The following is a 23016-nucleotide window of genomic DNA, read 5'->3' as shown; positions in this document are numbered from 1 at the left end:
CAAACTGTGTGGAATATTTGTGTAATAATATTACTGTAATGAAAACGGGAAATAGAAATTTCCTTGGCAAACGAATTTCACAAGATGGCACCAATGTAAAACTGGATTTCATGATCTCAGCCAAGTAAGAGCTCTTTTTGGAAGGGCGGGATTAGTGGGTGGTGTAACCAATAGGAGGAGAGTCTGTAGCGATTCTATTGGCGTTGACGTGGAGGGGCGTGGTTTAACGGCGTGTGTCCAACATGGCGGGCTAGCTGATCGTCTTTGGCCTTCTTTGTAAAACAAGCGTCGTATTTACGTTATATTTATTTTCTTTTGCTCTCGCTTGCTTTGCGGCATCGAACATGAACATGGACATGAAGAAGAGGGTCCACTTGGAGCTGAAGGACAGAAGTCCAGCTGAGGTGCGTCAACGGCGACGGAGCGCCAAACGTCTTCTTCGCGGTCTTCTTTCTCGCCCGCTTTAGGAATGTGCGCAAGTCGCATCATGGAGTGACGGTCCGAGTGGTGCTTGTGGAACGGGACGTCATGTTGACGTTTGGCTTCGGTCACTCCTTCGCTTCCCCGCCATTGTTCAAGCTTGGCCTTGCCGCCTTCTACTCCTCGTCACGTGACTCGAAAAAAAAAAAAAAAAGAAGCACAACTTGGCTTGTCTTTGGCGCCAAAATGTCGTGCCGCTTCCGGTTGGCACACCGCCGTTGTTTATGGCTTGGTTACCATGGTGACAGTCTCCGGGGACTGTCTGTCAAACTTTCCAAATTTGCTTGACGGCGTGGCAATCACCGAGCACGAGACCGACACGCGCACTCACACTCAAGCTGCTTAAGTGTAACTTGTTGTTGTTGTTGTTGTGCAGCTATGCGAGTTGGCCTTGGACACGTGCCGTTCTGGCGACGGCGAGGTGGACGGCTTGACGGAGGAGTTTTCGGCTCTGGAGGTTCTGCGCATGGCTAACGTGGGCCTCAAGTCGCTCACCAAACTGCCTCGATTGCCAAAACTACACAAGGTGGGCCAGCCCAGCCCTCGCTTCATATGGCGTCCATTGGATAAATTCTTAAGAAAAAAAATGCTAAACATTCAGTGTATACTTTCCACAAAATGGGTGGTAAATGAGGAATGAAATCTCTGATAATGACAAAAGTAATATAACCTTGTGTGTGTGCTCTTTTTTTGTCAGTTGGAGTTGAGCGGCAACACCATCTGTGGTGGTTTGGAGGCGCTGGCCCAAAAGTGTCCAAACCTGACACACCTCAACATCAGCGGGAACAAGATCAGCGACATGGCCGCCCTGGAGGCATTGGTGAGTACCCGCAGGAAGTCACCGTAGCGTACTCAGCAACTCGCTGACGTGGCCCCGATCACCCTCTCGCAGGAGCCCCTGAAGAAGCTGAAGACTTTGGACGTGTCGGGTTGTGAAGTGAGCACGCGGGACGACTACCGCGATGCCGTCTTCCGCCTCTTGCCTAACGTCAAATATCTGGATGGATATGATCGCCATGACAATGAGATGCCGGACTCGGAAAACGGTAACACTTGCACGGCATGCTCGACTACGCCTGGTATCTCAAATTTAAACGTTCCGCCTGCCGGGGCATTTAAAAAGTAACTCACTAGTTTGTCCACCGGAGGGCGCTTTCATGACTCTCAAATTGGTTGATACTTTGGATTTGATGCCTAATTTCAACTCTTCGTTTCTTCTTATCCGTATTATTGCTCTTTTCATGGTTTAAAATGTCATTCATTCATAAGTTTGCGTTTGGATAAATTCGTCTAACAAAGAGACGCTTTTTTTTTTTTTGCGACACTCGCTGTCCATATTGAAAACTCATCTGAAGACGCATATGTTTTCTTTGGCTTTCAACTGAATAACAAATTGGTTAATAATTATTATTTGATACAAATTAATGTCGAATTTGTTTTTAATTTGACATTTTTCACTCTTTGTTACTCAATGACTGATTTGCAGTCCATGTGTGTGATCGTTGTTTGGCCACCGTGCGCGTGTGTGATGTTGCTCAGTCGTCCAAGGACAGGCTCAATGATTTTGTGGGAAGTGAGAGGATACTTTGTCCCCGAGGGCCCACTCGAGATGAAATTGGGTTGAATGCGGCCTCACTCCTCCAATGACTCAAAATTTTTTTTTTGGGGGGGGGGGCGTCACAGAAAGGCTTTCAAGTGGACATCTTGGGAGATTTTTGAAAGGTTTTGTGGACTTAGGTGCTACAGACAAGGATGACGGCGCCGGTCCACACGGTGCGAATGATGAAGATGATGACGATGATGATGATGTCTCTGAGGAGGAGGACGAGGAGGAGGTGGGGCTGTCATACCTGATGAAGGAGGGCATCCAGGTGGGTGACTTCATATAGTGGATTCCAGCGCTAAAAAAAAAAAAACTCAAATTAGGATATATATATTTTTTTAATATGGCTAGCGTTCTCCTCGTTCAAGATGAAATGGGGGGTGGCATGCTAAATATTTCCTAAATTCTAAATTCATCACTCCAGCCAAGGGCCAATTCGTCTGTCAAAATTGTCTTGTCTTCAGGACGAGGACGATGACGGCGACTACGTGGAAGAGGAGGAGGAGGAGGAGGATGAAGATGGAGGTTAGTTTGCAAGAAAGATAAAAAAAAATTGCGATGGACACCAACTCTGGCATTGGCTTCTCAGACGACGAGGCGCTCCATGGCGAAAAGAGGAAGAGAGACGACGAAGACGATGAAGACGGAGACGAGGATGACCAATAGTTGAGTGTCGCTGGACCCCGCCCACTCTTTTGCTGATCTCTGGCCCCGCCCACCTAAGAGGCACAGGAAACACAGTTGGTGATCAGCTGGTCTTGGTCCTGGTTTTGGTGTGCAAATACAAATGAACTCTTAACTTTGAAAGTGCCGCCAGTTGATTTTTAAAAAAAAAAAAATTTTAATGTCTGTTATTTTCTGGCGTCATCATATGATGTCATTGTTTTTCAATAAAGCTTGACTTGTCAAAAGTCTTTCTTTGGGTTCTGATTGACTGTCAGGCGTTTTCAGATTTCCATGTCTAGCTAGCGCAATAGTGACTTGAAAATGAATATTTTTTGGGGCTTCTGACACCTCAAACATTTGAGCTCACAGTGCTTTTGTTCTAGCGGCATTTCTTTAGCAGCGAAAGAAAGCCACACCTACTGCAGGAATGGCGTCTGATAGCAAACCAAGACGTGCCACGAGCGGCACTACCCTCTCCAGATCGAGGGGCTCCTTACGTGGCGATCATACATTTGCTAACTACTTCTGCCAATTAACTCACTAAAAAAAAACTGTCAAATGTGACATGATGCAACGCTGCCATCTACTGGTGGCTGTGCATTCGTGATGTTTCCAAGCTTGAAATGAGCTTCTTACATCCATCCCTGCCATTCACCAGGGAATCAGTTAGCATGTTGCGCTAACATTAGCTTTCTCACAGTTAGGTTGGAGTTAGAATAACCCAGATGACCTTGTTTTGCTTTTATTGTCACACTGTTTGCTTTGATTGATGGCTGACATTTGCTGTCAACAAGCGCAGACTTGACAACATATTCCTCATCCCAACTTGAAAGTCAATAGTCCAACTAGCGGCTTCAGGGTGGTGAATTGTTCTGGTGCCGGCTCCGGTTTTGGGACTGATCCATTTGGCAGTGATTTTCCCTGAGATCCTTCACCTCCTGCAGGACCTGGCGGGCCAGCTGCAGGGCTTCCAGCGCCTCCTTCAGAAGGCTGGAGACTTCCACTCTCATTTCCTCCACCGACTCTGTCCGTTTTCCGTCTTGGCCTTCGGGTCGGTACGACTCGGGCAGGTTGTGCGTGGTCGCCATCAGCCGCTCCGTTTGCGCCAACTTGAGGCTGATGAGGCGGTCCAGGCGGCTGATGGAAGCGCAGGAGTCCGAGCACGGTGGAACGGCCCGGTTCTTGTCCCAGTGGTTGGGAATCTCGTCCATGGAGGCGCAGCGGTTCTCCTGGGATGTCCTGGATTCTTTTCCCGACCCGAATGTCCGTCCAGAATCTGTCCACTGCCCTTCACGAAGGAGACTCTGCGACTTCCCAGACGCTTCGGCAGTCCCGGCGAAGAGTTCCCCACGGGCTCTGGGCCCGTAATGGTCCAGGGTTGGCGGGGATACTTCTGGGTCACCGCTCTTGGGTTTGCATGGGGCTGAAATATCTTCCTCGTGAATCAGATCCAAAGTCACCGTCCCGTCTGATGAGGACGCCTGGAAAAAAGGTGCCCGGACAACTTATGACGGACCCACACAGCATACAGAACAGAAAGTGGACAAACAGAACAGGAAGTAGTAAGCAGAAAATGTCGCAAGTGGTGACTGACCACAGTCAGCAGGTGGCCTCGGCTCGGCGGGCGGCGGCCATGACAGATCCGGGCTCGGCCTCGGGTCAGGTGACACAGCTGACCTTCATTCGCCGTCACCTGCAGTGCAAATAACACATTTGGGTGTAAACGGGGCCCAGTTCCTGTCGGCAGCCTAAAACACCGGTTGCCACTTGTCGTTTGACTTCTGAACTGCCTCTACAATGTCACATGACGAGGTTAGGCGTGGCTTATATTTACATTTCTAATAGCAGCAGAAGCGTGCCCGTCTGACGCATCTTGTTGCTGTGGAGCTGCGCATCCTATCAATTAGCATCATACATAACGGGAGCGATCGGTCTCAACATTATTCCCACAAATAGTGAATCTGGACAACATCTACACCGTGCCCGCCTTGAGTACTGAATAGCCTGTTGACATGGCAGCAGGGGCGATCTCTAAGATTTGCTGAGAAAATACAAATATATTAGAATATAAAATCAAATGTTGGCAGGGCAGAACTGGGCTACGTAAGATTTCTGACAGGGTTATAGCACCCCCTAGCGCCGGTGCAGCGCCATCCCTGTATGGCAGCCATATTGGATGTGGCAAAGCGAAGCCACCTGTGAAACAGCCTCGTTTGTTTGTTGCTTGGAGTGTAGCCTGACAGAACAGAAGACAACACGTACGCAGGCGCGTGCACGTATGCGTCACTTTTATCAGAACCTCCTCTGGATGTGGGGTGGGCACCACGTAGCTCCGCCCCTGCTTGGAGATGCAACACCTGTTTTGTACTCCAAGACACAAGTCATCATGGCTTTGGACTGAACCGTGATTTTGGACTCTTTGTGGTCATTCGAGCAGGAATATCATGTGTGTGGCGTGTTCGGGCCACGAGGCACGACTACTACCTGATCCAGAATTTTGTTCTTGGCCCTCGTGATGGCGACGTTGAGCACACTGATCCACGACTCTTTGTCCTCTGGACTCACTGCCAGGAACAGAACGCTCACCACCTAAAACGCCAACACACACACACACGTAACGGCACGCTATAATTCAAGCATGTGCACGAGTGTCCCCGCACGTGCGTACCGTGTTCTGTGCCGAGCAGCATCGTTGAAGCGTAAACTTGCTGTGATTCTTTTTGCTTCGACTTTTCTTTTTGTGGTTCTTGACGTCGTCGCAGCAGCCGAAGTGGCTCAAGTCCAAAACCTCGTCAGCGCCTGCGCGACCCTGCGGCTCACACAGCCAAACTCGGCTCACGCATTACAAATTAGCGCTTAACCACTCACACGTCAATCATTTGGGGTTTGAGTTTTTATTGAGTAACAAATGTATTTATGATTCGTTCACTTTCATACAAGTTAGCATTGTTAGCATTATAGTCCACTAAGCACACACACACACACGCACACACACATAGTCAGGCGTTTGCAGGTCTTATCGTCATGGAAACAACATCCATTATTAACCAATGTTCAGTTCGGGACAGGCCCCCCTCACACACACAGACACGCACACACACCCCAGCCTGCGTGTGTGTGTGTGTGTGTCCAGTGTAATATGACTCTCATAGAAGTTGTTTGACAGTTTCAACCTGAGAAAAGTGTCATCTCACAACCAAAATGTTATGTGCTGAGGTGACAGGTGTTGCTCATGAACAAGCACCACCCCGCCAAAAAAGAAACAAAAAAAAAAAAACAAAAAACGGTGGGCCCCACCTCTTTCTCGCAGACCATCAGCTGTTGGTCTTTGAGGATGACGAAGCGGTTCTTCCAGATCTCCCGGAACATTCCTTTACCGCAGAACCTTCGCAGCCAGCCCGCTTTGTCCGCCTTGTCCACTTGACAAGACAAAATGGAAGCGACCTGCAGGAGAGCACAGAGGACGTATTTGTATATCGGAATGACTTTGGAACAACGGTGAATTGGATTCAGTGGATGGATTCGATTCAACCCAGAATGATTTGTAGAGTAGATTTTAAAACAAAAGGCCTGACTAAAGTGTTGTAGATTTCATTTTAAATATTACAGGCTATAAAAGATCAAAACAAGAAACCACCAAATCAATACAACATTGAATAGTAGATAGTGACTTAAGGAAAGTCATTTGAGGACTGCCAGAGTGGGGGCCGGTGTAATGTGGGGGCATTTAAATGAAGCAGAAGAATGGCATTATTTTTGTGAATATAACATTGTTATTATAGTTACAATAAAGCAATACGTTAATGATATACTGTATAAAATTATTGAATGAATTTTAATGAACCAAACTGAGACCAAAAAAATCACCAAAATGAAAGCAAGAAATCGTTTTTCTCTCTTGAGCATCATGTTTGTAAATGGAACGATAAGTCGCTTTTCTTTGAATGTACTTAGTATATAAAGTACACACTCGTATTCAAATATTCGTTTTTTTGGTCCCAATTTCAATTTTTTTTCAGGATTGGTTCCTCCTCACTGCATTCCAATGGACCGAGGTCGACTGCATACGCACACAGTAAAAAAAAGTACATGCATGTACTCTATACATAAAGTTTTGAGTACAGCTTTTGTGCGACAAAATATATGCTTTTGTTTTCGTGTCTACTCATTTTCAGCTAGGAAAAGGTTCTTTACTAGTGGCACGGACGTTGTTTTATTTTGAAACTTTGCAAAGCGGAAGCTGGTTTCAGGCCACCCAGCAAGTTCGTTAGTTTCAAAATAAAAGCCGGCATTAATTTTCAGTTATCTTTCGTCTTTCTGTGCCTTCGTTTTGTACTCTTCTTTTTTCGAGGTGTGTGCGTGCGTGTACTTACCGTATTACTATCGGCGAGTTTGTTGTGCTTCATTGTTGTTGTTGAATTTGTTGTGTCACTGTTGATGTCGGGCTGGCCGGCGAGCATCGTGGCGGTCCAAGGCGGCTCAAAGCGCCTCCACTTGGGCCCCGCAGACTCTGCCGAACCTCCTCCGGCCTTTGGCGTCATGTGAGTGGACAGCAGCCGGCGATGCATCGCTCGGTGTCCGGTTGCTCTGACCACCCCCCCCCTCCTCCCCCCTGCTCGCCTTCACCCCCTACTGGCTCAGCGGCTTCTCGGCAACCCTCTGCTGGCCAGCCTCCTCCAAAATCTTTGCACATCAGGCGACAACTTCATCACCTATCAGAAGCTCACACTTAGAGCGAACGCTAATTGAATGACCGACAAAACTTAGCTTTTGACTTTGTCACAGTGTTTTTTCAGACATCGTCATCTGTCCGTGTCTTGAAAATGATTCCGGATCTTCACCCAGCCAAGCTTCAAAGTGATGGCGAGGGGGGCCCTATGTGGGGCAGGCTCATGGGGGTTGAAGCGCAGCATCACATTTGGGCAAAATTGAGAACGTCTTGCTCGCAGACATTTTCACGAGTTGATTGAGTTTGACTGTTTTGCCACAACAAATATCACGTGACACAATTGTTATTAAAATGTTTTTTTATTCGCTTCATGTTTTTAGCTTAACCTCGGGTCTCATCTTATGAACTCAACTTCCAATCTTAACTTGAGTTGTCATCTTCATTTCTGATTTTATTTGAACGAAACTCGTGATCTGGCCTTGCTACATTAACGACACGGCTGGTCGGGCTAGCGAGCTTGCTGGCGCCAGAGGGCGGGGTTGCACCAATCCAAAGAGGGTCAGCTCAGCATGTATCTGGGATTTCGACCAATCGCGCGCTCTCCCTCCACAGCCTGTCGGCCACCTCGTCGTCCCGCCCCTCCGGCGCCGTCTCCTTCACGGCGCAGTCGCTGAACACAACGCAAGCAAATTTCATTTGACTCACGGCTCAGTTTTATACTTAAGATATGAGTGAACATGCTTAGCAGTTTTTTACCTGAAGTAGCTCCCCGACTGGTCCTCCAATCCCGGCGTGACGGCGCAGTACAAACTGGTCTGGCTGCCCTGGCGCGGTGTCTTCATGAGCAGCATGGCGGGCAACCTCAGCAGCGCCCCCAACAGAGGGAACCAACCCTCCACGTGGCGGCCCAGCTCGGTCCGGATGACGCCGGGATGCACGCAGAACGAGCTCACTCCCGAACCTGAGCCCCAAATGCACAGCGTCACCGCAACGGCGCCAGCTCATGTGGCACTAATAAGGCGTCAAGTCTGGTGGGTATGGTGTAAATTGTTTTGTTACACTTTTGATGACATCATTAAGAAGATGCTTACGCGTGTGCTTTTTTCCCCCAAGCTAGCACGTTAGCTTTTATTACCGCAAATTAGCTTATGCTAGCACCAGCTAAAGTCCCTGTAAATGTAATTTTAATTTGACACAGCACCGAAAAGAGTTTTGTCAGCAAGTCAACCAAATGTAAATGAATCCCAACAAATAGGCTCCAAAATGAACCCAAAAAAGGAATTCCTCCTCACAGCTGTCTGCTGAAAACTGAGTGTGTGTGTGCATGCGTGCGTGTGTGCGTGCGTGACCTCGGAGTCGGCGCGCTAGTTCTCTGCTAAAGAGCACATTAGCAAGCTTGCTCTGCCGGTAGCTCTGCAGCGGACTGTACGGACGAGAGCTGAAGAACAAATCGGAAAAGTCGATGTGACCTGAACACAAACAAACGCTCAGACGTTAGTGAAGCGTCACGGCAAGCTAAGCCGTCAAAGATCAAACCTCTTTTTTTTTTCCGCGCATGCTAGCTTGCGCATGCTAGCTTGCGCATGCTAGCTTGCGCATGCTAGCTCGCGCATGCTAGCTCGCGCATGCTAGCTCGCGCATGCTAGCTCGCGCATGCTAGCTCGCGCATGCTAGCCCTCTCATTTAGAGATATCAAACCTCCTCGGTGGGCGATGGACGACACGGTGACCACACGGCTGGGGGCGGAGCTCTTCAGCTTTGGGAGCAGCAGATTGGTCAGAAGGAAGTGAGACAGATGATTGACGGCAAACTGAGTCTCAAAGCCATCCTCCGTCAGCCATTTGGGACACATCATCACACCTGAACACACGCACGGTGAGACATGCGCACGGACACGGGGATGGACAAACTGACAGAGGGGCAGAAAGCCAAGAGATGAGCAACTGTACCGGCGTTGTTGATGAGGATGTCCAGTCTGTCCTCGCTGTCCAGGAAATCTTTGGCGAAGTGTCGGACCGAGTAGAGGGAGGCCAGGTCTAAGTGTCGGATCACCACGTTGCCGTTGCCCGTGGACTTGCGGATGTCCTCTGCCGCCTGCTCGGCCCGAGACAGGTCCCTGCACGCCATCACCACGCGGGCACCTGAGGGGAACCATGTCATCACCTCCCAGTTCCATTTGTTCCAGAACTCAATTTACTCATAAATCACCCCCCCCACCCAAAAAAAATGTTCCTAATTAAGCAAAATAGCCCCAGATTGTGCAAAAACGTAACAGGCGAAAATGTCAAGAAATCAACTGATTTTTGAAAGTGTCACGAATGCACATTGGGACAAAGCAAAAGATGAAAAGTCCCAATAACAACTCCATTTCATCTATGAAGATCGACAGAATTTCGGGTTCGAAGCAGCCCACTACTAAAAGAAAATCGACAATCTTCTTTCACGAGAACAAAACAAAACCAAACAAGATTCTTTTTGTTTTTTCCCTTCTTTAGTAATCAGCCTTAGAACATGAGTTGCTCTCACCAAAACCACCACTTTCCAACCAAAATTGACTTTTTTTGTGAAAAGTCACCTGCCAAGCACAACATTTACTTTTTGCTTTTGGGACACCTCAACAATGACAAAACACCCAAAATAATGCAAAATAATCTTTCCTCACCACTCATATGTCAAAGAAAGCGGATGTGAGCAGCGCTAACTCGAGTTGAACGTTTTTCACTTTCTACTCCCTACAGCCTCACACACTCTAATGACAGCATACGTTACATAATGCATGCGGTGTTGGCGTGTCAGCCGCTAAAACTTGTCTGACTGTCTCCCTCATGAATTGCCGAAACAAGCTGAGATTCACTGTCGAGTCTTAATCTTCTACTCAAAAGCTGTGCTGGTGGCCAAAGCTCAGTAATGAATGGTCGCCATCGACTGTGGTCTGGTCATCATGATGGTTAAAAGCAGATGCTTGGATTTTCCCAGTTTTTTTCACATCACTTGAACGGTGGTGAAACCCAAGCTTGACCAAAACTCAAATTGTGGCTAACAACACAAAGAAAAAAAGTATTCATCTGTACAACAGGAAGTAATAATCCGTTTAACAGCAAACACAACTGACGTATTAAAGGTTGCAAGAGGAAGTAATCATCTGCTTAATCAGCTTACGCAGCCTTTCTGAGCCTCAGCACAAACGCTGACCTGTGATGTCATGATGCTCCAAGCGCACTTGTGTACCTCCATCTTACATCACAGTGGTGACATCATCACAAAGTGTCAACTTCCTTGGGAAGTTCACCTCGCCTTGCCAACTCTCTGCACGTCTCCTTGCCGATGCCCGTGTTGGCGCCCGTCACCAGCACCGTCTTCCCGTCCTGGCGCTCGCCACTGCGGCAAACGCCGCCGCCGATCCACCTGCGCAACACTGCCATGCCTGAGCACATGCACACACCCAGATTGTTGATCAGAAGATGAGCCAAGGTTATTGGTAACATTGAGCGGATGATGTTCTCACAGATGACCAGGACTGCTCCAAGCAGGGCACCGCTCCGAAGCATCATGCCCCCTTGACCCTCCGAAACCGCCGCCTCAGCCTCGGCCTCTAACCCAACACCAGGCCACAGCTGAACCAGGAACCCGGGCTCGGCTGGCATGGTGTGCGAACGCACTGCGCTGGTCTACAGAGCGTTCCAGTCCACAGAGTGTTCCGGTCAACAGAGTAATCTAAAGAGTGTTCCGGTCTAGGGAGTGTTCCCGTCCACAAAGTGCGCCGCTCCACAGAGTGTTCTACTCTACACTCTGTTCAGGTCTCTAGTGTTCCAGTCCATAGAGGGTTCTGCTTTTCAGATTGCTGCATTCTGGTGTGCAGGCCAGCGAGCCGGGACAGAACACGGATGGGGCGGGGCCAGATTAAATCTGATTAGATAGGATTAAAAAGCACACACATGCAAAATGAACTCATGACTTCCTGTCAAAGAGGACAGACAGCATGTGTGTATCTACTCTACGATATATAAATGATTTCATATTAGTATTTTAATGAATCTTGTGTGTACCTAGAGACACAGGCAATTAATGTCATTTTTACTTGAATTAATTTCTAATGAAATTAAGTCAATGTCATTTCAGTTAAACGCCAAACTGCATTCAATATATTCAATTCAGTAATTTTTTTCTTTCTCCATCATTTTTGATCCGCGTGTGTTGCGTCCTAGTGACGTCACAACGTGTAGCTCCGCCCAGAAGCAGGACGACGCAACTCAAATGATGCTTGCTCTCAATGTCTTGTCGTTCTTCTTCATGTGCTGTTCTGTTGGCTTTAATTTTGCATGCGTGTGAACGGGTTTGTACGCGCGACACACATTTTTTGAACGCGTAAAACATGCTTTTGTACGCGATGTTTCACGTTGGCTGCACGCAAAACACACTTTTGTACGAGCTATTTTTAGATTACTCTTCCGTAATTGTGGCATAAATCAAACACCGTAACTATCGTTTTATTATTATATATTTTTTTAGTTATCGCGTTATTATTGTGCATAATGCAACGCACACCGCCTACCAGGAAGTGACGTAGCCAACGCCAACCAATCTGTGGCACAAACGCAAACCTCAACCGGAAGTCCCGCCCCCGCGTTTTTGTCTGTTGCTGTCCGTCCGTGCGTCGGTCCGGCCGCGTTGGTTGGCTGGTCGTGCTGCTGTGCTGTTGGACTTCCCTTTTCACGCCGCAGGTAAGAGCGTTTCTACTGGTTTCGGTTGCGCTCGCCCCGCAGACGAACTGAACCTCGCCTCCCCGCTGGGCGGGAGCACGGAGGGAGCGCTCGGTGCACCGGAGGGGCGGCGCTTGGCCAAGCCAACGACGCGCAGCCAAACCGAAGCGAACAGACTGAAGCAGCCTTCGCGTCCGCCTCCGCTGGCCAAACTTTTAGCTTGTGTCTTTTTTTCCGATCAATTGGCGGGCGCCTTTTGAGCCGTCGCGACTGAAGACAGAAGAAGAAAGACAAAAAGACATCACTATAGACGAGAAAGGACGTGGCAGCGACCTCTGGAGCCGCCGCCACGCATTACATGTCAGCCCAGCGGAAACGCTGACACGACTCTTATCTTATTTGAGCTTAGTTTTGTTTATCTTAGCTTAGCCTAGTATATAAATCAACAAATTAAGCACACGCGTCACTTTCATTCTTCGCTATTATCCGTTTTGTGTGTCTTGCCGGACAGCACGGACTACTGGTGGTTAGCACGTTGATCGCATACTGAAGGTTCTCTTTTCGGATCTTCACATTGACTGGCGACCAGTCCAGTGTTTGTTCATATTGACTGGTGACCAGTGTGTTCTTCTGCATGTGGCCCAAGAATTGCCAAACACTGGCCTTCTTCCACGTGGGGATGCCTCCACCCCGCCCTACGTGTAGCGTGTGTTCTTCGCATGACGGCGTGATCTTGTTTCCATAGCAACATGGACACGGAGTTGTTTATGGAGTGTGAAGAGGAGGAGCTGGAACCGTGGCAGCAGGTAGACGATGGCGTGGACGAAGACGACCTTGACGACAATGAGCCAGGTAGTTCGTTGCAAATGCTGTGTTGAGAATAATCACGATTAATCGCATCGTTACTGACAAAATCCCCCAAATTATGAAGTAGTTTATTGAACGTGGTGACTTTAACTGCATTACCATATAGATCAAAGTGCCAGCACATTTATTTGGCGAACACTTTTGGAAAGGGATCTTGCTCATATTTTCTACAGATCCTAAAAATTATCTTAGGAATGTGCAGTAAGTGTCTTGAGGTCAGGGTTCATCTGTTTGGCTCATCTATGAGGTTAAATACTGCCCGCCAGAATATGCACCCTCTTTGGTTGCCTGGAAAAGAGGAGACCTGCTGAAATTCACTCCACTTCACGTTCACTACTATTTTGCCAATAACTATTTCTTTGCAAAAGTTTTCTTATGCATCAAGTTCAAATGTGCATAACTAACCTTTTAAATTGTATTGAATAAATCGCTGAATATATATAAAATATATATATATTCAATGCACGATGAAGTGTTTACTAAAAATGAGGACGTTTGTCTTGAATGCGTTTGTCTTCCTCAGCTTCTTTGTCGTCATCACTGAAGCCAATGGTGGCTCCGCCTCTTGCGACCTCCTGTGCCACGCCCGCATTGTCTCAGGCCCCGCCCTTCATCCTGACACAGACCAGTGGGGGGGCACACCTGCTCCTCACCACCCAGGTACTCAAAACCATACACATGTGTATGTGCATATTTATATTTACATAACATGCATGCGCGGTACAGACTGCATATATTGTTTACATAAGCCGGGCTTACAATATTTTGGAGTCTCCTATTACGATTCAGAATCAACCCGAATGAAACGGAATGAAAATTCACCCTATAGTCTCCTCAATCGGAATAAATGGGCGAAACCCGTTGTGCAGCTTATGTTGCTCTCCCTTGCCCGATCTCTGAATCAGAATCATCTATATTGGCCAAGTATGTAAAGCACACCAGGAATTTGTCTTCAGTTGTATGATAGTTCATGTGTGTGTGTGTCGTTCCGGCTCAGGCGTTGCCGCTGCCGTCACCCGGACCCTCGCTTATTGTCAACCTCCCGCCGATGCCCTGTAGGTTGCGCTGTTCTCATCAAGCTCAAACAATAAAAACCCTGCGTTCACCTTTTGCACTGACCGCTTTTCTTTCTTTATTGTCTGCACAGCGCCCGTGGTCCCGCCCACCCTGGGCGTGTCTCCTGCCTTCCCCCTGGGGCATGTCCTCTCAGGAGCTCCTGTCCAGCTGAGCCTCCACGCCAGCAGGGGGCACCAAGGTCAGTGGGTGCATCCAACTGCTCAGTCCACTCATTTTCTCATTTTCAGCCACATGACATCAATTCCGGCGCAACTTGACCGCACGTGGTGTCCAAATTCACATTAAGGATGTCCAAATTCGATATGGTTAATGCGGTCCGCGGATGTACGTGAGGAGGAGCCTCTGATGGCGTCGAAGGACCCTGCCTGCAAATTGTCTTTCTAGAATTTGTAAACTACGTGAGGTCAAGTCGGGCCGTAAGTGACGTCCTGCTTCGTCTTTAAAGAATGCATCCTGTGAATTTAGCCATTGATTGATTGAGGGTTTTTTGTTTTTTTTAACTTTTTGTGCCCATTTTTTTTCTTCAGTGAACTTCCAGTTGCCACAGCTAGTCGGCGCCAAAGCCTCCAACTCATCAGGTTTGCCTGTTCTCGCCCACACAACGCTGCAGCACAGCAGCATCTGTTCGCGTTTTGTTTCAGTGTTTTTCTTATTTTGATAATAAACAACATTCTCTTCAAGTTAGCTTCTTGTATGACATCACACTAATGCTATTTGCTTGTGTGTCACATGACCCGCCAGCTCCTGGCTCTGCGCCCTACTCGAGCGTGCCGCCAACCAAGGTGGTCCTCAGTGTGGACGAGTTCTACTACGGGACGGCCGGGGTCGAGCAGCCTCTGAGGAGGAAGTACCAGCAGTCGGTCGACGCCGACGCCTTCAACTGCAGCATTTGTGAGCGCTCAATTAGCGACAACCTCAGGTGTGCCTCGGCTGTTTCATTCGGGCTCTTTTTCGCCACATTTAAGGAGCCATGCACAGTTGATGTCAGGAAAGTGTCGTGCAGGTTGGTGCAGCACACGCTTCAGCACTCGCCGCTGATCCGAGGAGGCGACGACCAGAAGATGTGCGCGTTCTGCTTCCGCCAGTTTTCGAATGGCGCTCATCTTCAGGGCCACCGCGAGCGGGTTCACGGCCCCGCCCCCTCCTCCTGTAAGTCCTCCTGTAGGTTAGCTCACGTACGACCATCGCCAGCTGACTTGACGCCCGTCGGGTGTCCGCAGGTACGTGTCGTATCTGCGAGTGGGCCTTTGACAACGAGCCGGCCTTCCTCAACCACATGAAGGCCAATCACAAGCCGGGAGAGATGCCCTACGTCTGCCAGGTGGGCGTGGCCTCCTGCTCATTGTTCCCTTTGGGTTCAACACCTGTGAGAGGGGCCAAAACGAACAAGAGCTGGCCTCAACTTTTTTTTTTTTGTAGAGCACTTAAAAAATAGCCACAACTAACATCTTGATGGTGCTGTTAAAGTTAAAGTTACCGGTCATTCAACTGGGCCCTGATGAATTGTGGCTTCTGCTCAGGTGTGCTTCTACCGCTCGTCCTTCTACTCGGACGTCCTGCAACACTTCGCCAGCTGCCACAGAGATTCGCGCTACCTGCTGTGCGTCTTCTGCCTCAAAGTCAGCAGGAACGTGGGCAGTTATCAGAAGCACGTCCTGCGCCACCAGGTAGACGCATGAACACGCACACACACAAGTAATTTGCAAGTGACTTGACACTGCGTTTGTGCTTGTGTCAGGCGGGCCAGGCTTTCCACTGTAGCAGGTGTCGCCTGCAGTTCGCCTTCCTTGCTGACAAAAAGCGCCACAAGCTGGAGCGCCACCGCAGCGTCCGCAGACCCGCCAAGCTGGAGGGGCTGCCGCTGGGCTCAAAGGTCAGCTCTGCTCCTGCTCAGAGCTCCTCCACGAGTCGTCGTCGTTCATGTTGATATTGTGCATGCGCAGGTGACCATTCGCATGTACGGCAAGAAAAGAGTTCCCGCGGCGTCGGTCGGGGGCGGGGCCCGGCTCCTGCAAGACCCCTCCTGCCTCATCCAGCCCATCAAGATCAAGACGGAGCGGCAAACTGCTTCCGGCCTCGGCAGCCCCACTCCGGCCACCCCCTCACAATCGCCACCCGGGCGGCCGGGCGGCGGAAGGTGAGCGCCCGAACCTCACTCATATTTGAAAAAGGCGCTTAAAGGAGCAGTTGGGCTTGCAAGGGGGGAGAGATTTGGGCGTGGTCTGGCTGTGATTGACCACAACAGTGACAAATTACAACGTAAATAATTGAATGTGTGCTTTTTGTGTGTGTCAGGTTGTGGTGTTTGGAGTGCGGCGGCGACGTTCTCGACATAGCGGCCCACTACCCCACGCACGTACGCTGCCTACTCTGCGCTTTTGGCAGCTGTTGCTCTCGTGCATACGCCAGCCACATGATCCAGTAAGACCACACCCACCAGGGGGAGTGGGCGGGGTCACGTGGACGGCAGTTGTGATTGATTGTTGCCATCTGATTGCAGCCACCACGTGCCGCGCTGCAAAGACCAGCTTGTTCCCCCACATCGGCGGCCGCCCCCCTGGTGAGACGCCGCCATCGTCTCCGTCCTCGGACTACTGGGAAGTAGCTCGCTGACAAAGGCGTTGTTGTGTTTCAGTCCTTTCTTCTTGGTGTGTTCCCACTGTGACTTTCCATCTGTGACTGGGAACGAGATGGCCGCACACCTGCTGGCCAACCCGGAGCACGGCAGCGCCACCTGTCGCACCAGAGGTGAGCGCGCCGCCACCTGTCGCGTGCTCTGCAGCCTGTCAAGAGTCGAACGTGTGCTTCCTAACGCCTCGCCTGGCCAATATGGTCCAGCTGCAGCCACAAATGGGCGTTTCTGTTTTTTAATGGGAATGCCCCGTTCTGACAACTGGATCCTTCTCATTGGTCGACTAAACGCTGACAGGAACGCCCAGGCTGCAGCCGGACACTTCTCTGCCTGGCGGTTCCTTTTCAAAGCACACTTCTCTGTCTGTCTATCAAGCAAAGATGTCAAATGTACCTGTATTTAGTAATCCGATAAAAATAAATTTGGCAAAAGCTGCTCCCTTACTACAATGAGAAAAGAGAGCGCCACTGCCAACTACTGGTGTGGGTGTGCAATTACACTTTATTGTAGTACGGCCAAAAAAAAGCATATTCCCTTGGGTTCCGCCCCGACTATTTGAGAAGCATCGATTCAATCTGTAACACCAGGGTTTATGTTTTTTTTTTTCAAAATTCTTGTTGCTTGCAGTGTACGTGGAGCCGGACATCCAGCTCTGCTTGGATGAAGAGACGCCACGTGCGCTTGACATCAACGAACCCAATTGCAACCAGGAATGGAGGTCGGGCGACAGTTGGACGCGACCTGAGGACGACCCAGACACCAAGACGCACATCGCGCCGTTCACTCAGCCCTGCGGTCCTCGCCAGCCGCTACTGAAGAACGGCGATGCCGTGGATTTCTTCAACCTGTTTTTTCCCACGCCGCTGGTGGAACTGATCACCACAGAGACCAACGCCCATGCCAAGTCCTGCCGCTTCCTGGGCTTGGGCTGCCGGGACTGGGTTCCGGTCACCCAACAAGAAATCAAAGGTTTCCTGGGTCTGTGCATCTTGATGGGTGTTCAGAACCTTCCGGAGCCGTCGCGGTACTGGTCATGGAACGAGCACAACGGCCAAACCTTCCAGCGCACCATGAGCCCGGAACGCTTCATGCAAGTGTCCTCCAACATCCGCATGGGAAGCTTCGGCGCCAACGAGATCGAGCACGGACGCAAAGTCGCCGATCCGCTGCGCGTCTTCAGGCGTATGCTGGACATTCTGAGCGGCGCAATGTGGGATGCCTACCGGCCCAACTGCTGCCTGAGCGTGGACAGGGCACTGCTTCCCAGCTTGGAGGGGGACCTGGGACCGGGGAGTTCCAAGGTTCAGCCTCAGGTGTGGCTGTTGTGCGACTCCAAATCTGGCTACTGCCACCGCATCTTCATCCAGACCGGCGAGAAGTCGAGCCGGGAGGCGGGCTCGGACGTGGTGCAGGAGCTGGTCAAGGGTCTGGAGGACAAGCAGCACCAGATCTACTTGGCCAACTCACTCACATCCGTCCCTCTGATGGAGAAGCTTCTGGAGAAGGGCATCTACGCCTCCAGCTCCTTCCCTCCGCCCAGTCCAATCCTGCCGGCGGCGCTGTGGAAGGACGGCCAGCTGGACAAACCTGGAAACTTCCTGCAGAGGCGCTTGGGTCCCCTGCTGGCCACACGCTGGAAGGACACTAAGGAGATGGGCTGCCTTTCCACAAACGCCCACGCGGGGGAAGCGGACACGGTGTGGAGGCGCTCACAGACCAAAGTGGGCGGCTTGGATCCCATGAAGCGGCCCATGGCCTTCCGACTCCTGCAGGAGAACATGCGAGGGGTGGACATCTGCAAGCAGCTGCTGGCCTGCAATCCGATGGGTGGAATCCTGCAGGACCGCCACTGGCGTACACTCTTCTGGTTCCTGGTCAACTTGACCGTGGTCAACGCCTTCATCGTCCTGCGCGAGAGCCGCAAAGACAACCCGCCGGCCTGGGTGCGAGACGGCCTCTTCATGCAGGTCAACTTCCGCAAGCGGCTGGGTGTCCAGCTGGCCGAGTGCGCCCACAAGCCCTCGGACAGGAGCCCTGGCCCCGGCCGGTCCAAGGCGGAGACGGCCGACCCGAGCGTCCAACGCCGACACCGCATGGGCAAGATCGGTGGCTTGTCCAAGAGGTGCCAGCACTGTAATGGGAACAACGACGGCGGCGTCTGGGGCTGCGTGGCGTGCGGGGCGGGACTATGCAATGAGCCGCGATGCTTCTGGGAGTTTCACGGCCTGTCGCCTCTCGACAAAGGTTGGTCTGTGCTCTCACAAGGTCATCTGAAGGTCTCAGCGCTGATAAAAATTGCTGTTTCAAGCTGTCTATTGTTCTCCGCAGGCCCGACGGAAGTCGGATTCCTCGACAGCGTCCGAAGGTAATTGCAGTTTGTTGCTCAGGTTTTTGCTCGGGCTGGGCTCTCATTTTCTATTTTGCATAGTAACATTGTGCCAGACAAGTTTTGCTTCGGGGATTTGCATAATTTTCCACTTTGACAGAAATAAGAGAAATACAAATTCAAATCATGTGAAAATAATCGTGTTGTCATGTAAAATGTCACTTTTTTTCTCAACATGAGTGTAAACATGCCCCTCAATGAATTGGATTACTCTTATAATTTAACATCAAGTGGCCGGTTCTCCTGTGACTCTCTTGCGCTCTTGCACAGGTGAGGCAAAGGGACCTCGGCCAATTGTTTGTCCCTTGGAAACTTACTTTCTCACCCGGAGAGAATCACATGTAAATTGAAATGGAATCCCCCTTGTTAATCCAGCGGCATTAATAAAATGTCAATCTAATCCGGCAGAACACCTTTTGAGGTGATTTTGATCTGAGCCTGAGAGGCAGCCTGGTGTTCTCTTCCAACATGGGTGTGAGACCCCACAAATACGCTTGTGGCACGATGGTCCAAAATAAATCGGTTCATAGCCCAGCCCGAGATTAAGGAGTTGACTTTTCCCTAGAGGGTTTGCGATCAGCAAATTAAATTGTGTCACCATCTTGGTGTCTGACTTGTGTGTGACAGCAGCGAGGCGGAGTCCGACAAAGTCCAAGACCATCTGGCCCCACTTGAGGACTTAGACTTCTCTGAAGACGAAGGAGAGGACCAGCCTGAGGAATACCAACATATAAAAGAGGAGGCGCCTTCTCCGCCCCCCTCGCCTCGTCCGGCAGATGTCAGGATCCAATCGGCCGGCTCCGCCCCCAAAGAGCGAGTGGACTTCCTGCCGGCCCACCAGCTGAGGGTGGCATTGCTGGCCTTGTGCAGTGGACTGCGCCAGGCTTCCATGGTCTTCGCCACCGAGCCGCGGCTCATCCGGTTTTGGCTGAGGGCGGCCAGGAAGCATCTGAACCAAATCAACCGGGAAGAAGTTGGGTTGCAAGCCCAAGGGGATGGCGAGGCCCGTCTGGTGGCCTGGGTGCTGAGCCAGCGTGAGCAGCAGCTTCCTGTCAGCGAGAGCGTCTTCTTCCACAAAGCGGCAGCGCTCAACAAGAACGGCGCCTTGGGCGACACCTTCCAGATGTCGTACGACTGGGCTGTGCTCTTCATGCTTCGGTACCGGCTCGGCCCGACCTCCGCCGGCAGGAGGCGCGCGCCGGCTCGCCGTCTGCCGCTGGCCCTGCAGGCTAGCGTGCAGTCCTTCAAGGAGTTCACCCATAGAGCGATCCGTGTTCACCATCTTCCCGAGAGTTCTATCGCCGTGATGGATGAGTTTTGCCTCTTTGTGGATCCCAGCAGCTTTCAGGACCGGCAGCACCGCGCCGAGGCATTGCAGTTCACAGGCTTGGTACCGCTGGTCATCGTGTGTCTGTCGGCACTGGCCGACGGAACCATGCTGCCTGCCTTGGTGCTGACCAACAGACAGCTGGCCGACGAAGTGCTGCCGGACTTTGTTGTGCTTGAAGTCACTTCGCAGAACCTGTCCGCTGCGGAGGCCTTCAAGGTCTGGACTCAAAAGATTTGGCTTCACTATCTTTCCGGGCCAGTTCACCACAGGAAGTCCATGTTGGTGTTGGACCAGCACCAAGACCATGCGGGAGACGTTTCTCTCGGCCACCTTAGCGGAGCAGGCACTCTTCCGGCCGTGATCCCTGAAGGATGTTCCTTCCTCTTGCAGCCTCTGGACCTCTGCGTCAAACCGGCTCTGGAGCGTTTCTTCCGGGCTTGTTGGAACAAGTTCAGCGCTGATGACCAGAAAGGGCCAGAAGAGGCGGCGCCGGGAAAACTGCAAGACACTGCTGCTCAAATGCTGGTCCGCTGGACGGCTCAAGCATTGACGCGCCTTAAAGTCCTCCGGCCGCCGTGGAGGACCTCCTTCGAGATTACGGGGATCCTGCCGAGGACAGACCCCGGCGAGGAAGGTCCCGACCGAGAGGACAACCAGCAGAACCTCCTGGAGAAACTTGAAACGATACTGCTGCCTTCTGAAGAGAGTTTGGACCGTCTGGAATTAGAGGATGCAGTGGATGAGGAGGACTCAGACGATGACCAGACGTCTGCAGAGAAACCCGAAGAGAGAAACGAGGAGGACTCTCAGGAGGAAGAAGAACCAGGGGCCGACACCAAAATGGAAGGGCAAGAGAAAAGCAAAGCGAACACAGAGACGGACGTTCAAGTGGAAAAACAACCACGGGCAGATTCCAACATGAACTCGGAAGAGAACAATGAGTTGCACGGCCAGAAGACAGAAGAACCAGTGGAGAATGCCAAAATAGACCAAGAAGATCTGACAATGGAGGTGGACAGTGAAGAAGAAGAAGAAGAGAAGGAGAATGAAGACCGGAATGAGGCCACTAAGGAGCGCAGGGAGACCAGGATCATGATCGGAGAGGAAGTCGGTGATGAGTGGAAGATAACCATGAAGAGCAGGACCGAGGCGGCCCAGTCGATCCAAGATGAGCGCCAACAAATGGACCAAAGCTGAAGGTTGTTCCAGATCTGTCAAGCTCATTCGAGGACCCAAAGTGGACCAGTAGGACTGTCGAGACGCACGGCTGCAAAGTCTGCTAGCGTCTGACTTTGATGCGACATTCACAATTGACGTTCTAAACTTGTGAGAAACTCATGAAGTCGTCACGACTGCAAAGTGTTGAAACACATACGCTAACCTCCCAAGCTAACGTTTAGCATCTGGCCTCCAAATTGAGCTCAATTTGCTTAAGTCCCACCCACTCAAGAACAGCGGGCCAATCAGAATACTCAGTGTAAACGTTCGAGCCGCTTTGTTTGCATTGACCTGTTGCTACATGCTAACGCTAACTATAACATGTAGCCTAAATTCCACATGATGAGCGACGAGCTCCTCAAAGGTCAAACATGACGTCACCCTTTCTCCTATTTGGGTGGTGTCACTTCCTGTGTGTGGGTTCCTCCCAATCACCTGACATTGTCATCGGTGGTCACATGGTTAGGGTGGGCGGGGCCAATGAGACACCTGAATTATGCTAATGCCATTTCCTGTTTTCCACTATAAAAATCTTTTTATGGTCAACTATTGCTCAGGCTTTTATTGTCAATGATTTCTCTTGAATGCGACAAGTTGGCAGCTGTCAATCATTTTCCGCTTCTTTGTCGCTCAACAGAAGATGACCTTCGTAGAAAAAAAAAAAACAAGTTCTTGCTGAGAGCCCTTGGAGGTGAAACTACCCCAAATGAATCCACAATTACAGCAGAATTTGCTTGTCTTGCTGAAATGAGCCTGTTTTGAGGGGAAAGGTTAAGGTTAAGCCACTGCTCACCCCTGGGGCGACTGCGGCGGCGGGATGATCAAACGGCCCGCTTGGCTTTAATTACCGCGCCGACTGTGGGTGGAGCTAGGCAAGGCAAAAAAAAAAAAAGTGAGTGGTGGCCAAGACGGTAAAAGCATTTTTACTTGAGGAGCCCACACTTCAAACACGACATTGTTTGCTTGTGGCGCTCACCAAACAGGCCGTCGCCGAGCAATCACACGCGTGTGCCGCTCATCAGACGCTGATGCTTATCTTAGTGTCTCATCACAGTCTGTGCAGCTCTGCTTACCTTTTGGCTTTTGAACTTGTTGCTTCTGCCTGCCTGATTTGTGTCTGTAGGAATTTGTGTTTGAGTCTTGGAAATTTGGAAGTGGCTCTGAATCGTCATGGCCGGTGAAATTTGAGGTGTGGGGGAGGGATTCTGCAAAATTGAGAAGGTCTCCCTCCCAGGAACGTGTTTGCAAATGTTCACGGAGGAAATCGACGATCTAGTCTTTTCCATCCAACGTGTCCTTAAGTGGTGGATTTTATTCATTTGTTCAGATAATGGAGGTTTTTTAAAAAATTTTTGTTACAGAAGAAATAATATCCAGTCTGGACAAAT

The 23016-nt window shown here is 50.4% G+C and overlaps 4 protein-coding genes across 7 annotated transcripts; 2 read left to right on the top strand and 2 right to left on the bottom strand.

Annotated features, from left to right (window-relative positions):
- Positions 1-179: 179 nt before the first annotated feature.
- Positions 180-2997, top strand: LOC148328517 (acidic leucine-rich nuclear phosphoprotein 32 family member D-like). 2 transcript variants are annotated; one of them, XM_088306189.1, is made up of 7 exons: positions 180-404; positions 857-1006; positions 1178-1300; positions 1373-1526; positions 2164-2351; positions 2548-2608; positions 2673-2997. In XM_088306189.1, the coding sequence occupies exons 1-7, from the start codon at positions 345-347 to the stop codon at positions 2747-2749; spliced, it is 813 nt and encodes a 270-aa protein (XP_088162315.1). In that variant the 5' UTR covers positions 180-344; the 3' UTR covers positions 2750-2997. The 2 variants fall into 2 exon arrangements, with proteins under 2 accessions (XP_088162315.1, XP_088162316.1); XM_088306190.1 differs by having other exon boundaries at positions 183-404; positions 2218-2351.
- Positions 2857-7567, bottom strand: LOC148328516 (pleckstrin homology domain-containing family O member 1-like). The gene is made up of 6 exons (XM_088306186.1): positions 7123-7567; positions 6047-6193; positions 5418-5558; positions 5234-5338; positions 4344-4442; positions 2857-4230 (listed from the first exon to the last, which is right to left on the bottom strand). The coding sequence occupies exons 1-6, from the start codon at positions 7315-7317 to the stop codon at positions 3604-3606; spliced, it is 1314 nt and encodes a 437-aa protein (XP_088162312.1). The 5' UTR covers positions 7318-7567; the 3' UTR covers positions 2857-3603.
- A 465-nt stretch (positions 7568-8032) lies between these two features.
- pogzb (pogo transposable element derived with ZNF domain b) lies at positions 8033-22179 on the top strand. 3 transcript variants are annotated; one of them, XM_088307652.1, is made up of 18 exons: positions 8033-8449; positions 12864-12970; positions 13509-13645; positions 13983-14040; positions 14133-14240; positions 14590-14640; positions 14804-14981; positions 15066-15211; positions 15283-15383; positions 15583-15729; positions 15801-15935; positions 16006-16199; positions 16358-16483; positions 16563-16622; positions 16698-16810; positions 17322-18938; positions 19023-19059; positions 19711-22179. In XM_088307652.1, the coding sequence occupies exons 1-18, from the start codon at positions 8259-8261 to the stop codon at positions 21605-21607; spliced, it is 5403 nt and encodes a 1800-aa protein (XP_088163778.1). In that variant the 5' UTR covers positions 8033-8258; the 3' UTR covers positions 21608-22179. The 3 variants fall into 3 exon arrangements, with proteins under 3 accessions (XP_088163778.1, XP_088163777.1, XP_088163780.1); XM_088307651.1 differs by having other exon boundaries at positions 8034-8449; positions 19708-22179; XM_088307654.1 differs by lacking the exons at positions 8033-8449; positions 12864-12970; positions 13509-13645; ... (1 more) ...; positions 14133-14240; positions 14590-14640 and having other exon boundaries at positions 14815-14953; positions 15028-15211; positions 19708-22179.
- crdhl (cone RDH-like) lies at positions 9052-12398 on the bottom strand. Its single transcript, XM_088307656.1, has 4 exons — positions 10924-12398; positions 10708-10842; positions 9368-9559; positions 9052-9278 (listed from the first exon to the last, which is right to left on the bottom strand). Exons 1-4 carry the CDS (start codon positions 11060-11062, stop codon positions 9061-9063), a joined length of 684 nt encoding a protein of 227 aa, XP_088163782.1. The 5' UTR covers positions 11063-12398; the 3' UTR covers positions 9052-9060.
- Positions 22180-23016: the final 837 nt, after the last annotated feature.

The sequence above is a fragment of the Idiotropiscis lumnitzeri genome, chromosome 10 (genome assembly GCF_059441095.1).
Source record: "Idiotropiscis lumnitzeri isolate Australia: NSW breed Sydney's pygmy pipehorse chromosome 10, RoL_Ilum_1.0, whole genome shotgun sequence".
In the NCBI taxonomy this organism is placed as follows: domain Eukaryota; kingdom Metazoa; phylum Chordata; class Actinopteri; order Syngnathiformes; family Syngnathidae; genus Idiotropiscis; species Idiotropiscis lumnitzeri.
Note: the sequence above shows the minus strand (reverse complement) of the source record. Positions and strands in the feature narration are given on the sequence as shown.

Coding starts and splice junctions, on each gene's coding strand:
- pogzb (XM_088307651.1), top strand. CDS start 8,259: ATGAGCAGCATGGCGGGCAACCTCAGCAGCGCCCCCAACAGAGGGAAC. Junction 14,982..15,065: donor TCAATTAGCGACAACCTCAG/GTGTGCCTCGGC, acceptor AGTGTCGTGCAG/GTTGGTGCAGCACACGCTTC. Junction 19,060..19,707: donor TTCCTCGACAGCGTCCGAAG/GTAATTGCAGTT, acceptor TGTGTGTGACAG/CAGCGAGGCGGAGTCCGACA.
- LOC148328517 (XM_088306189.1), top strand. CDS start 345: ATGAACATGGACATGAAGAAGAGGGTCCACTTGGAGCTGAAGGACAGA. Junction 405..856: donor AGGACAGAAGTCCAGCTGAG/GTGCGTCAACGG, acceptor GTTGTTGTGCAG/CTATGCGAGTTGGCCTTGGA. Junction 1,301..1,372: donor TGGCCGCCCTGGAGGCATTG/GTGAGTACCCGC, acceptor ACCCTCTCGCAG/GAGCCCCTGAAGAAGCTGAA.
- crdhl (XM_088307656.1), bottom strand. CDS start 11,062: ATGCCAGCCGAGCCCGGGTTCCTGGTTCAGCTGTGGCCTGGTGTTGGG. Junction 10,843..10,923: donor TGGAGCAGTCCTGGTCATCT/GTGAGAACATCA, acceptor GCATGTGCTCAG/GCATGGCAGTGTTGCGCAGG. Junction 9,279..9,367: donor CATCCTCATCAACAACGCCG/GTACAGTTGCTC, acceptor GCGTGTGTTCAG/GTGTGATGATGTGTCCCAAA.
- LOC148328516 (XM_088306186.1), bottom strand. CDS start 7,317: ATGCATCGCCGGCTGCTGTCCACTCACATGACGCCAAAGGCCGGAGGA. Junction 6,194..7,122: donor AACTCGCCGATAGTAATACG/GTAAGTACACGC, acceptor GCTCTCCTGCAG/GTCGCTTCCATTTTGTCTTG. Junction 4,231..4,343: donor GAGGCCACCTGCTGACTGTG/GTCAGTCACCAC, acceptor CCTTTTTTCCAG/GCGTCCTCATCAGACGGGAC.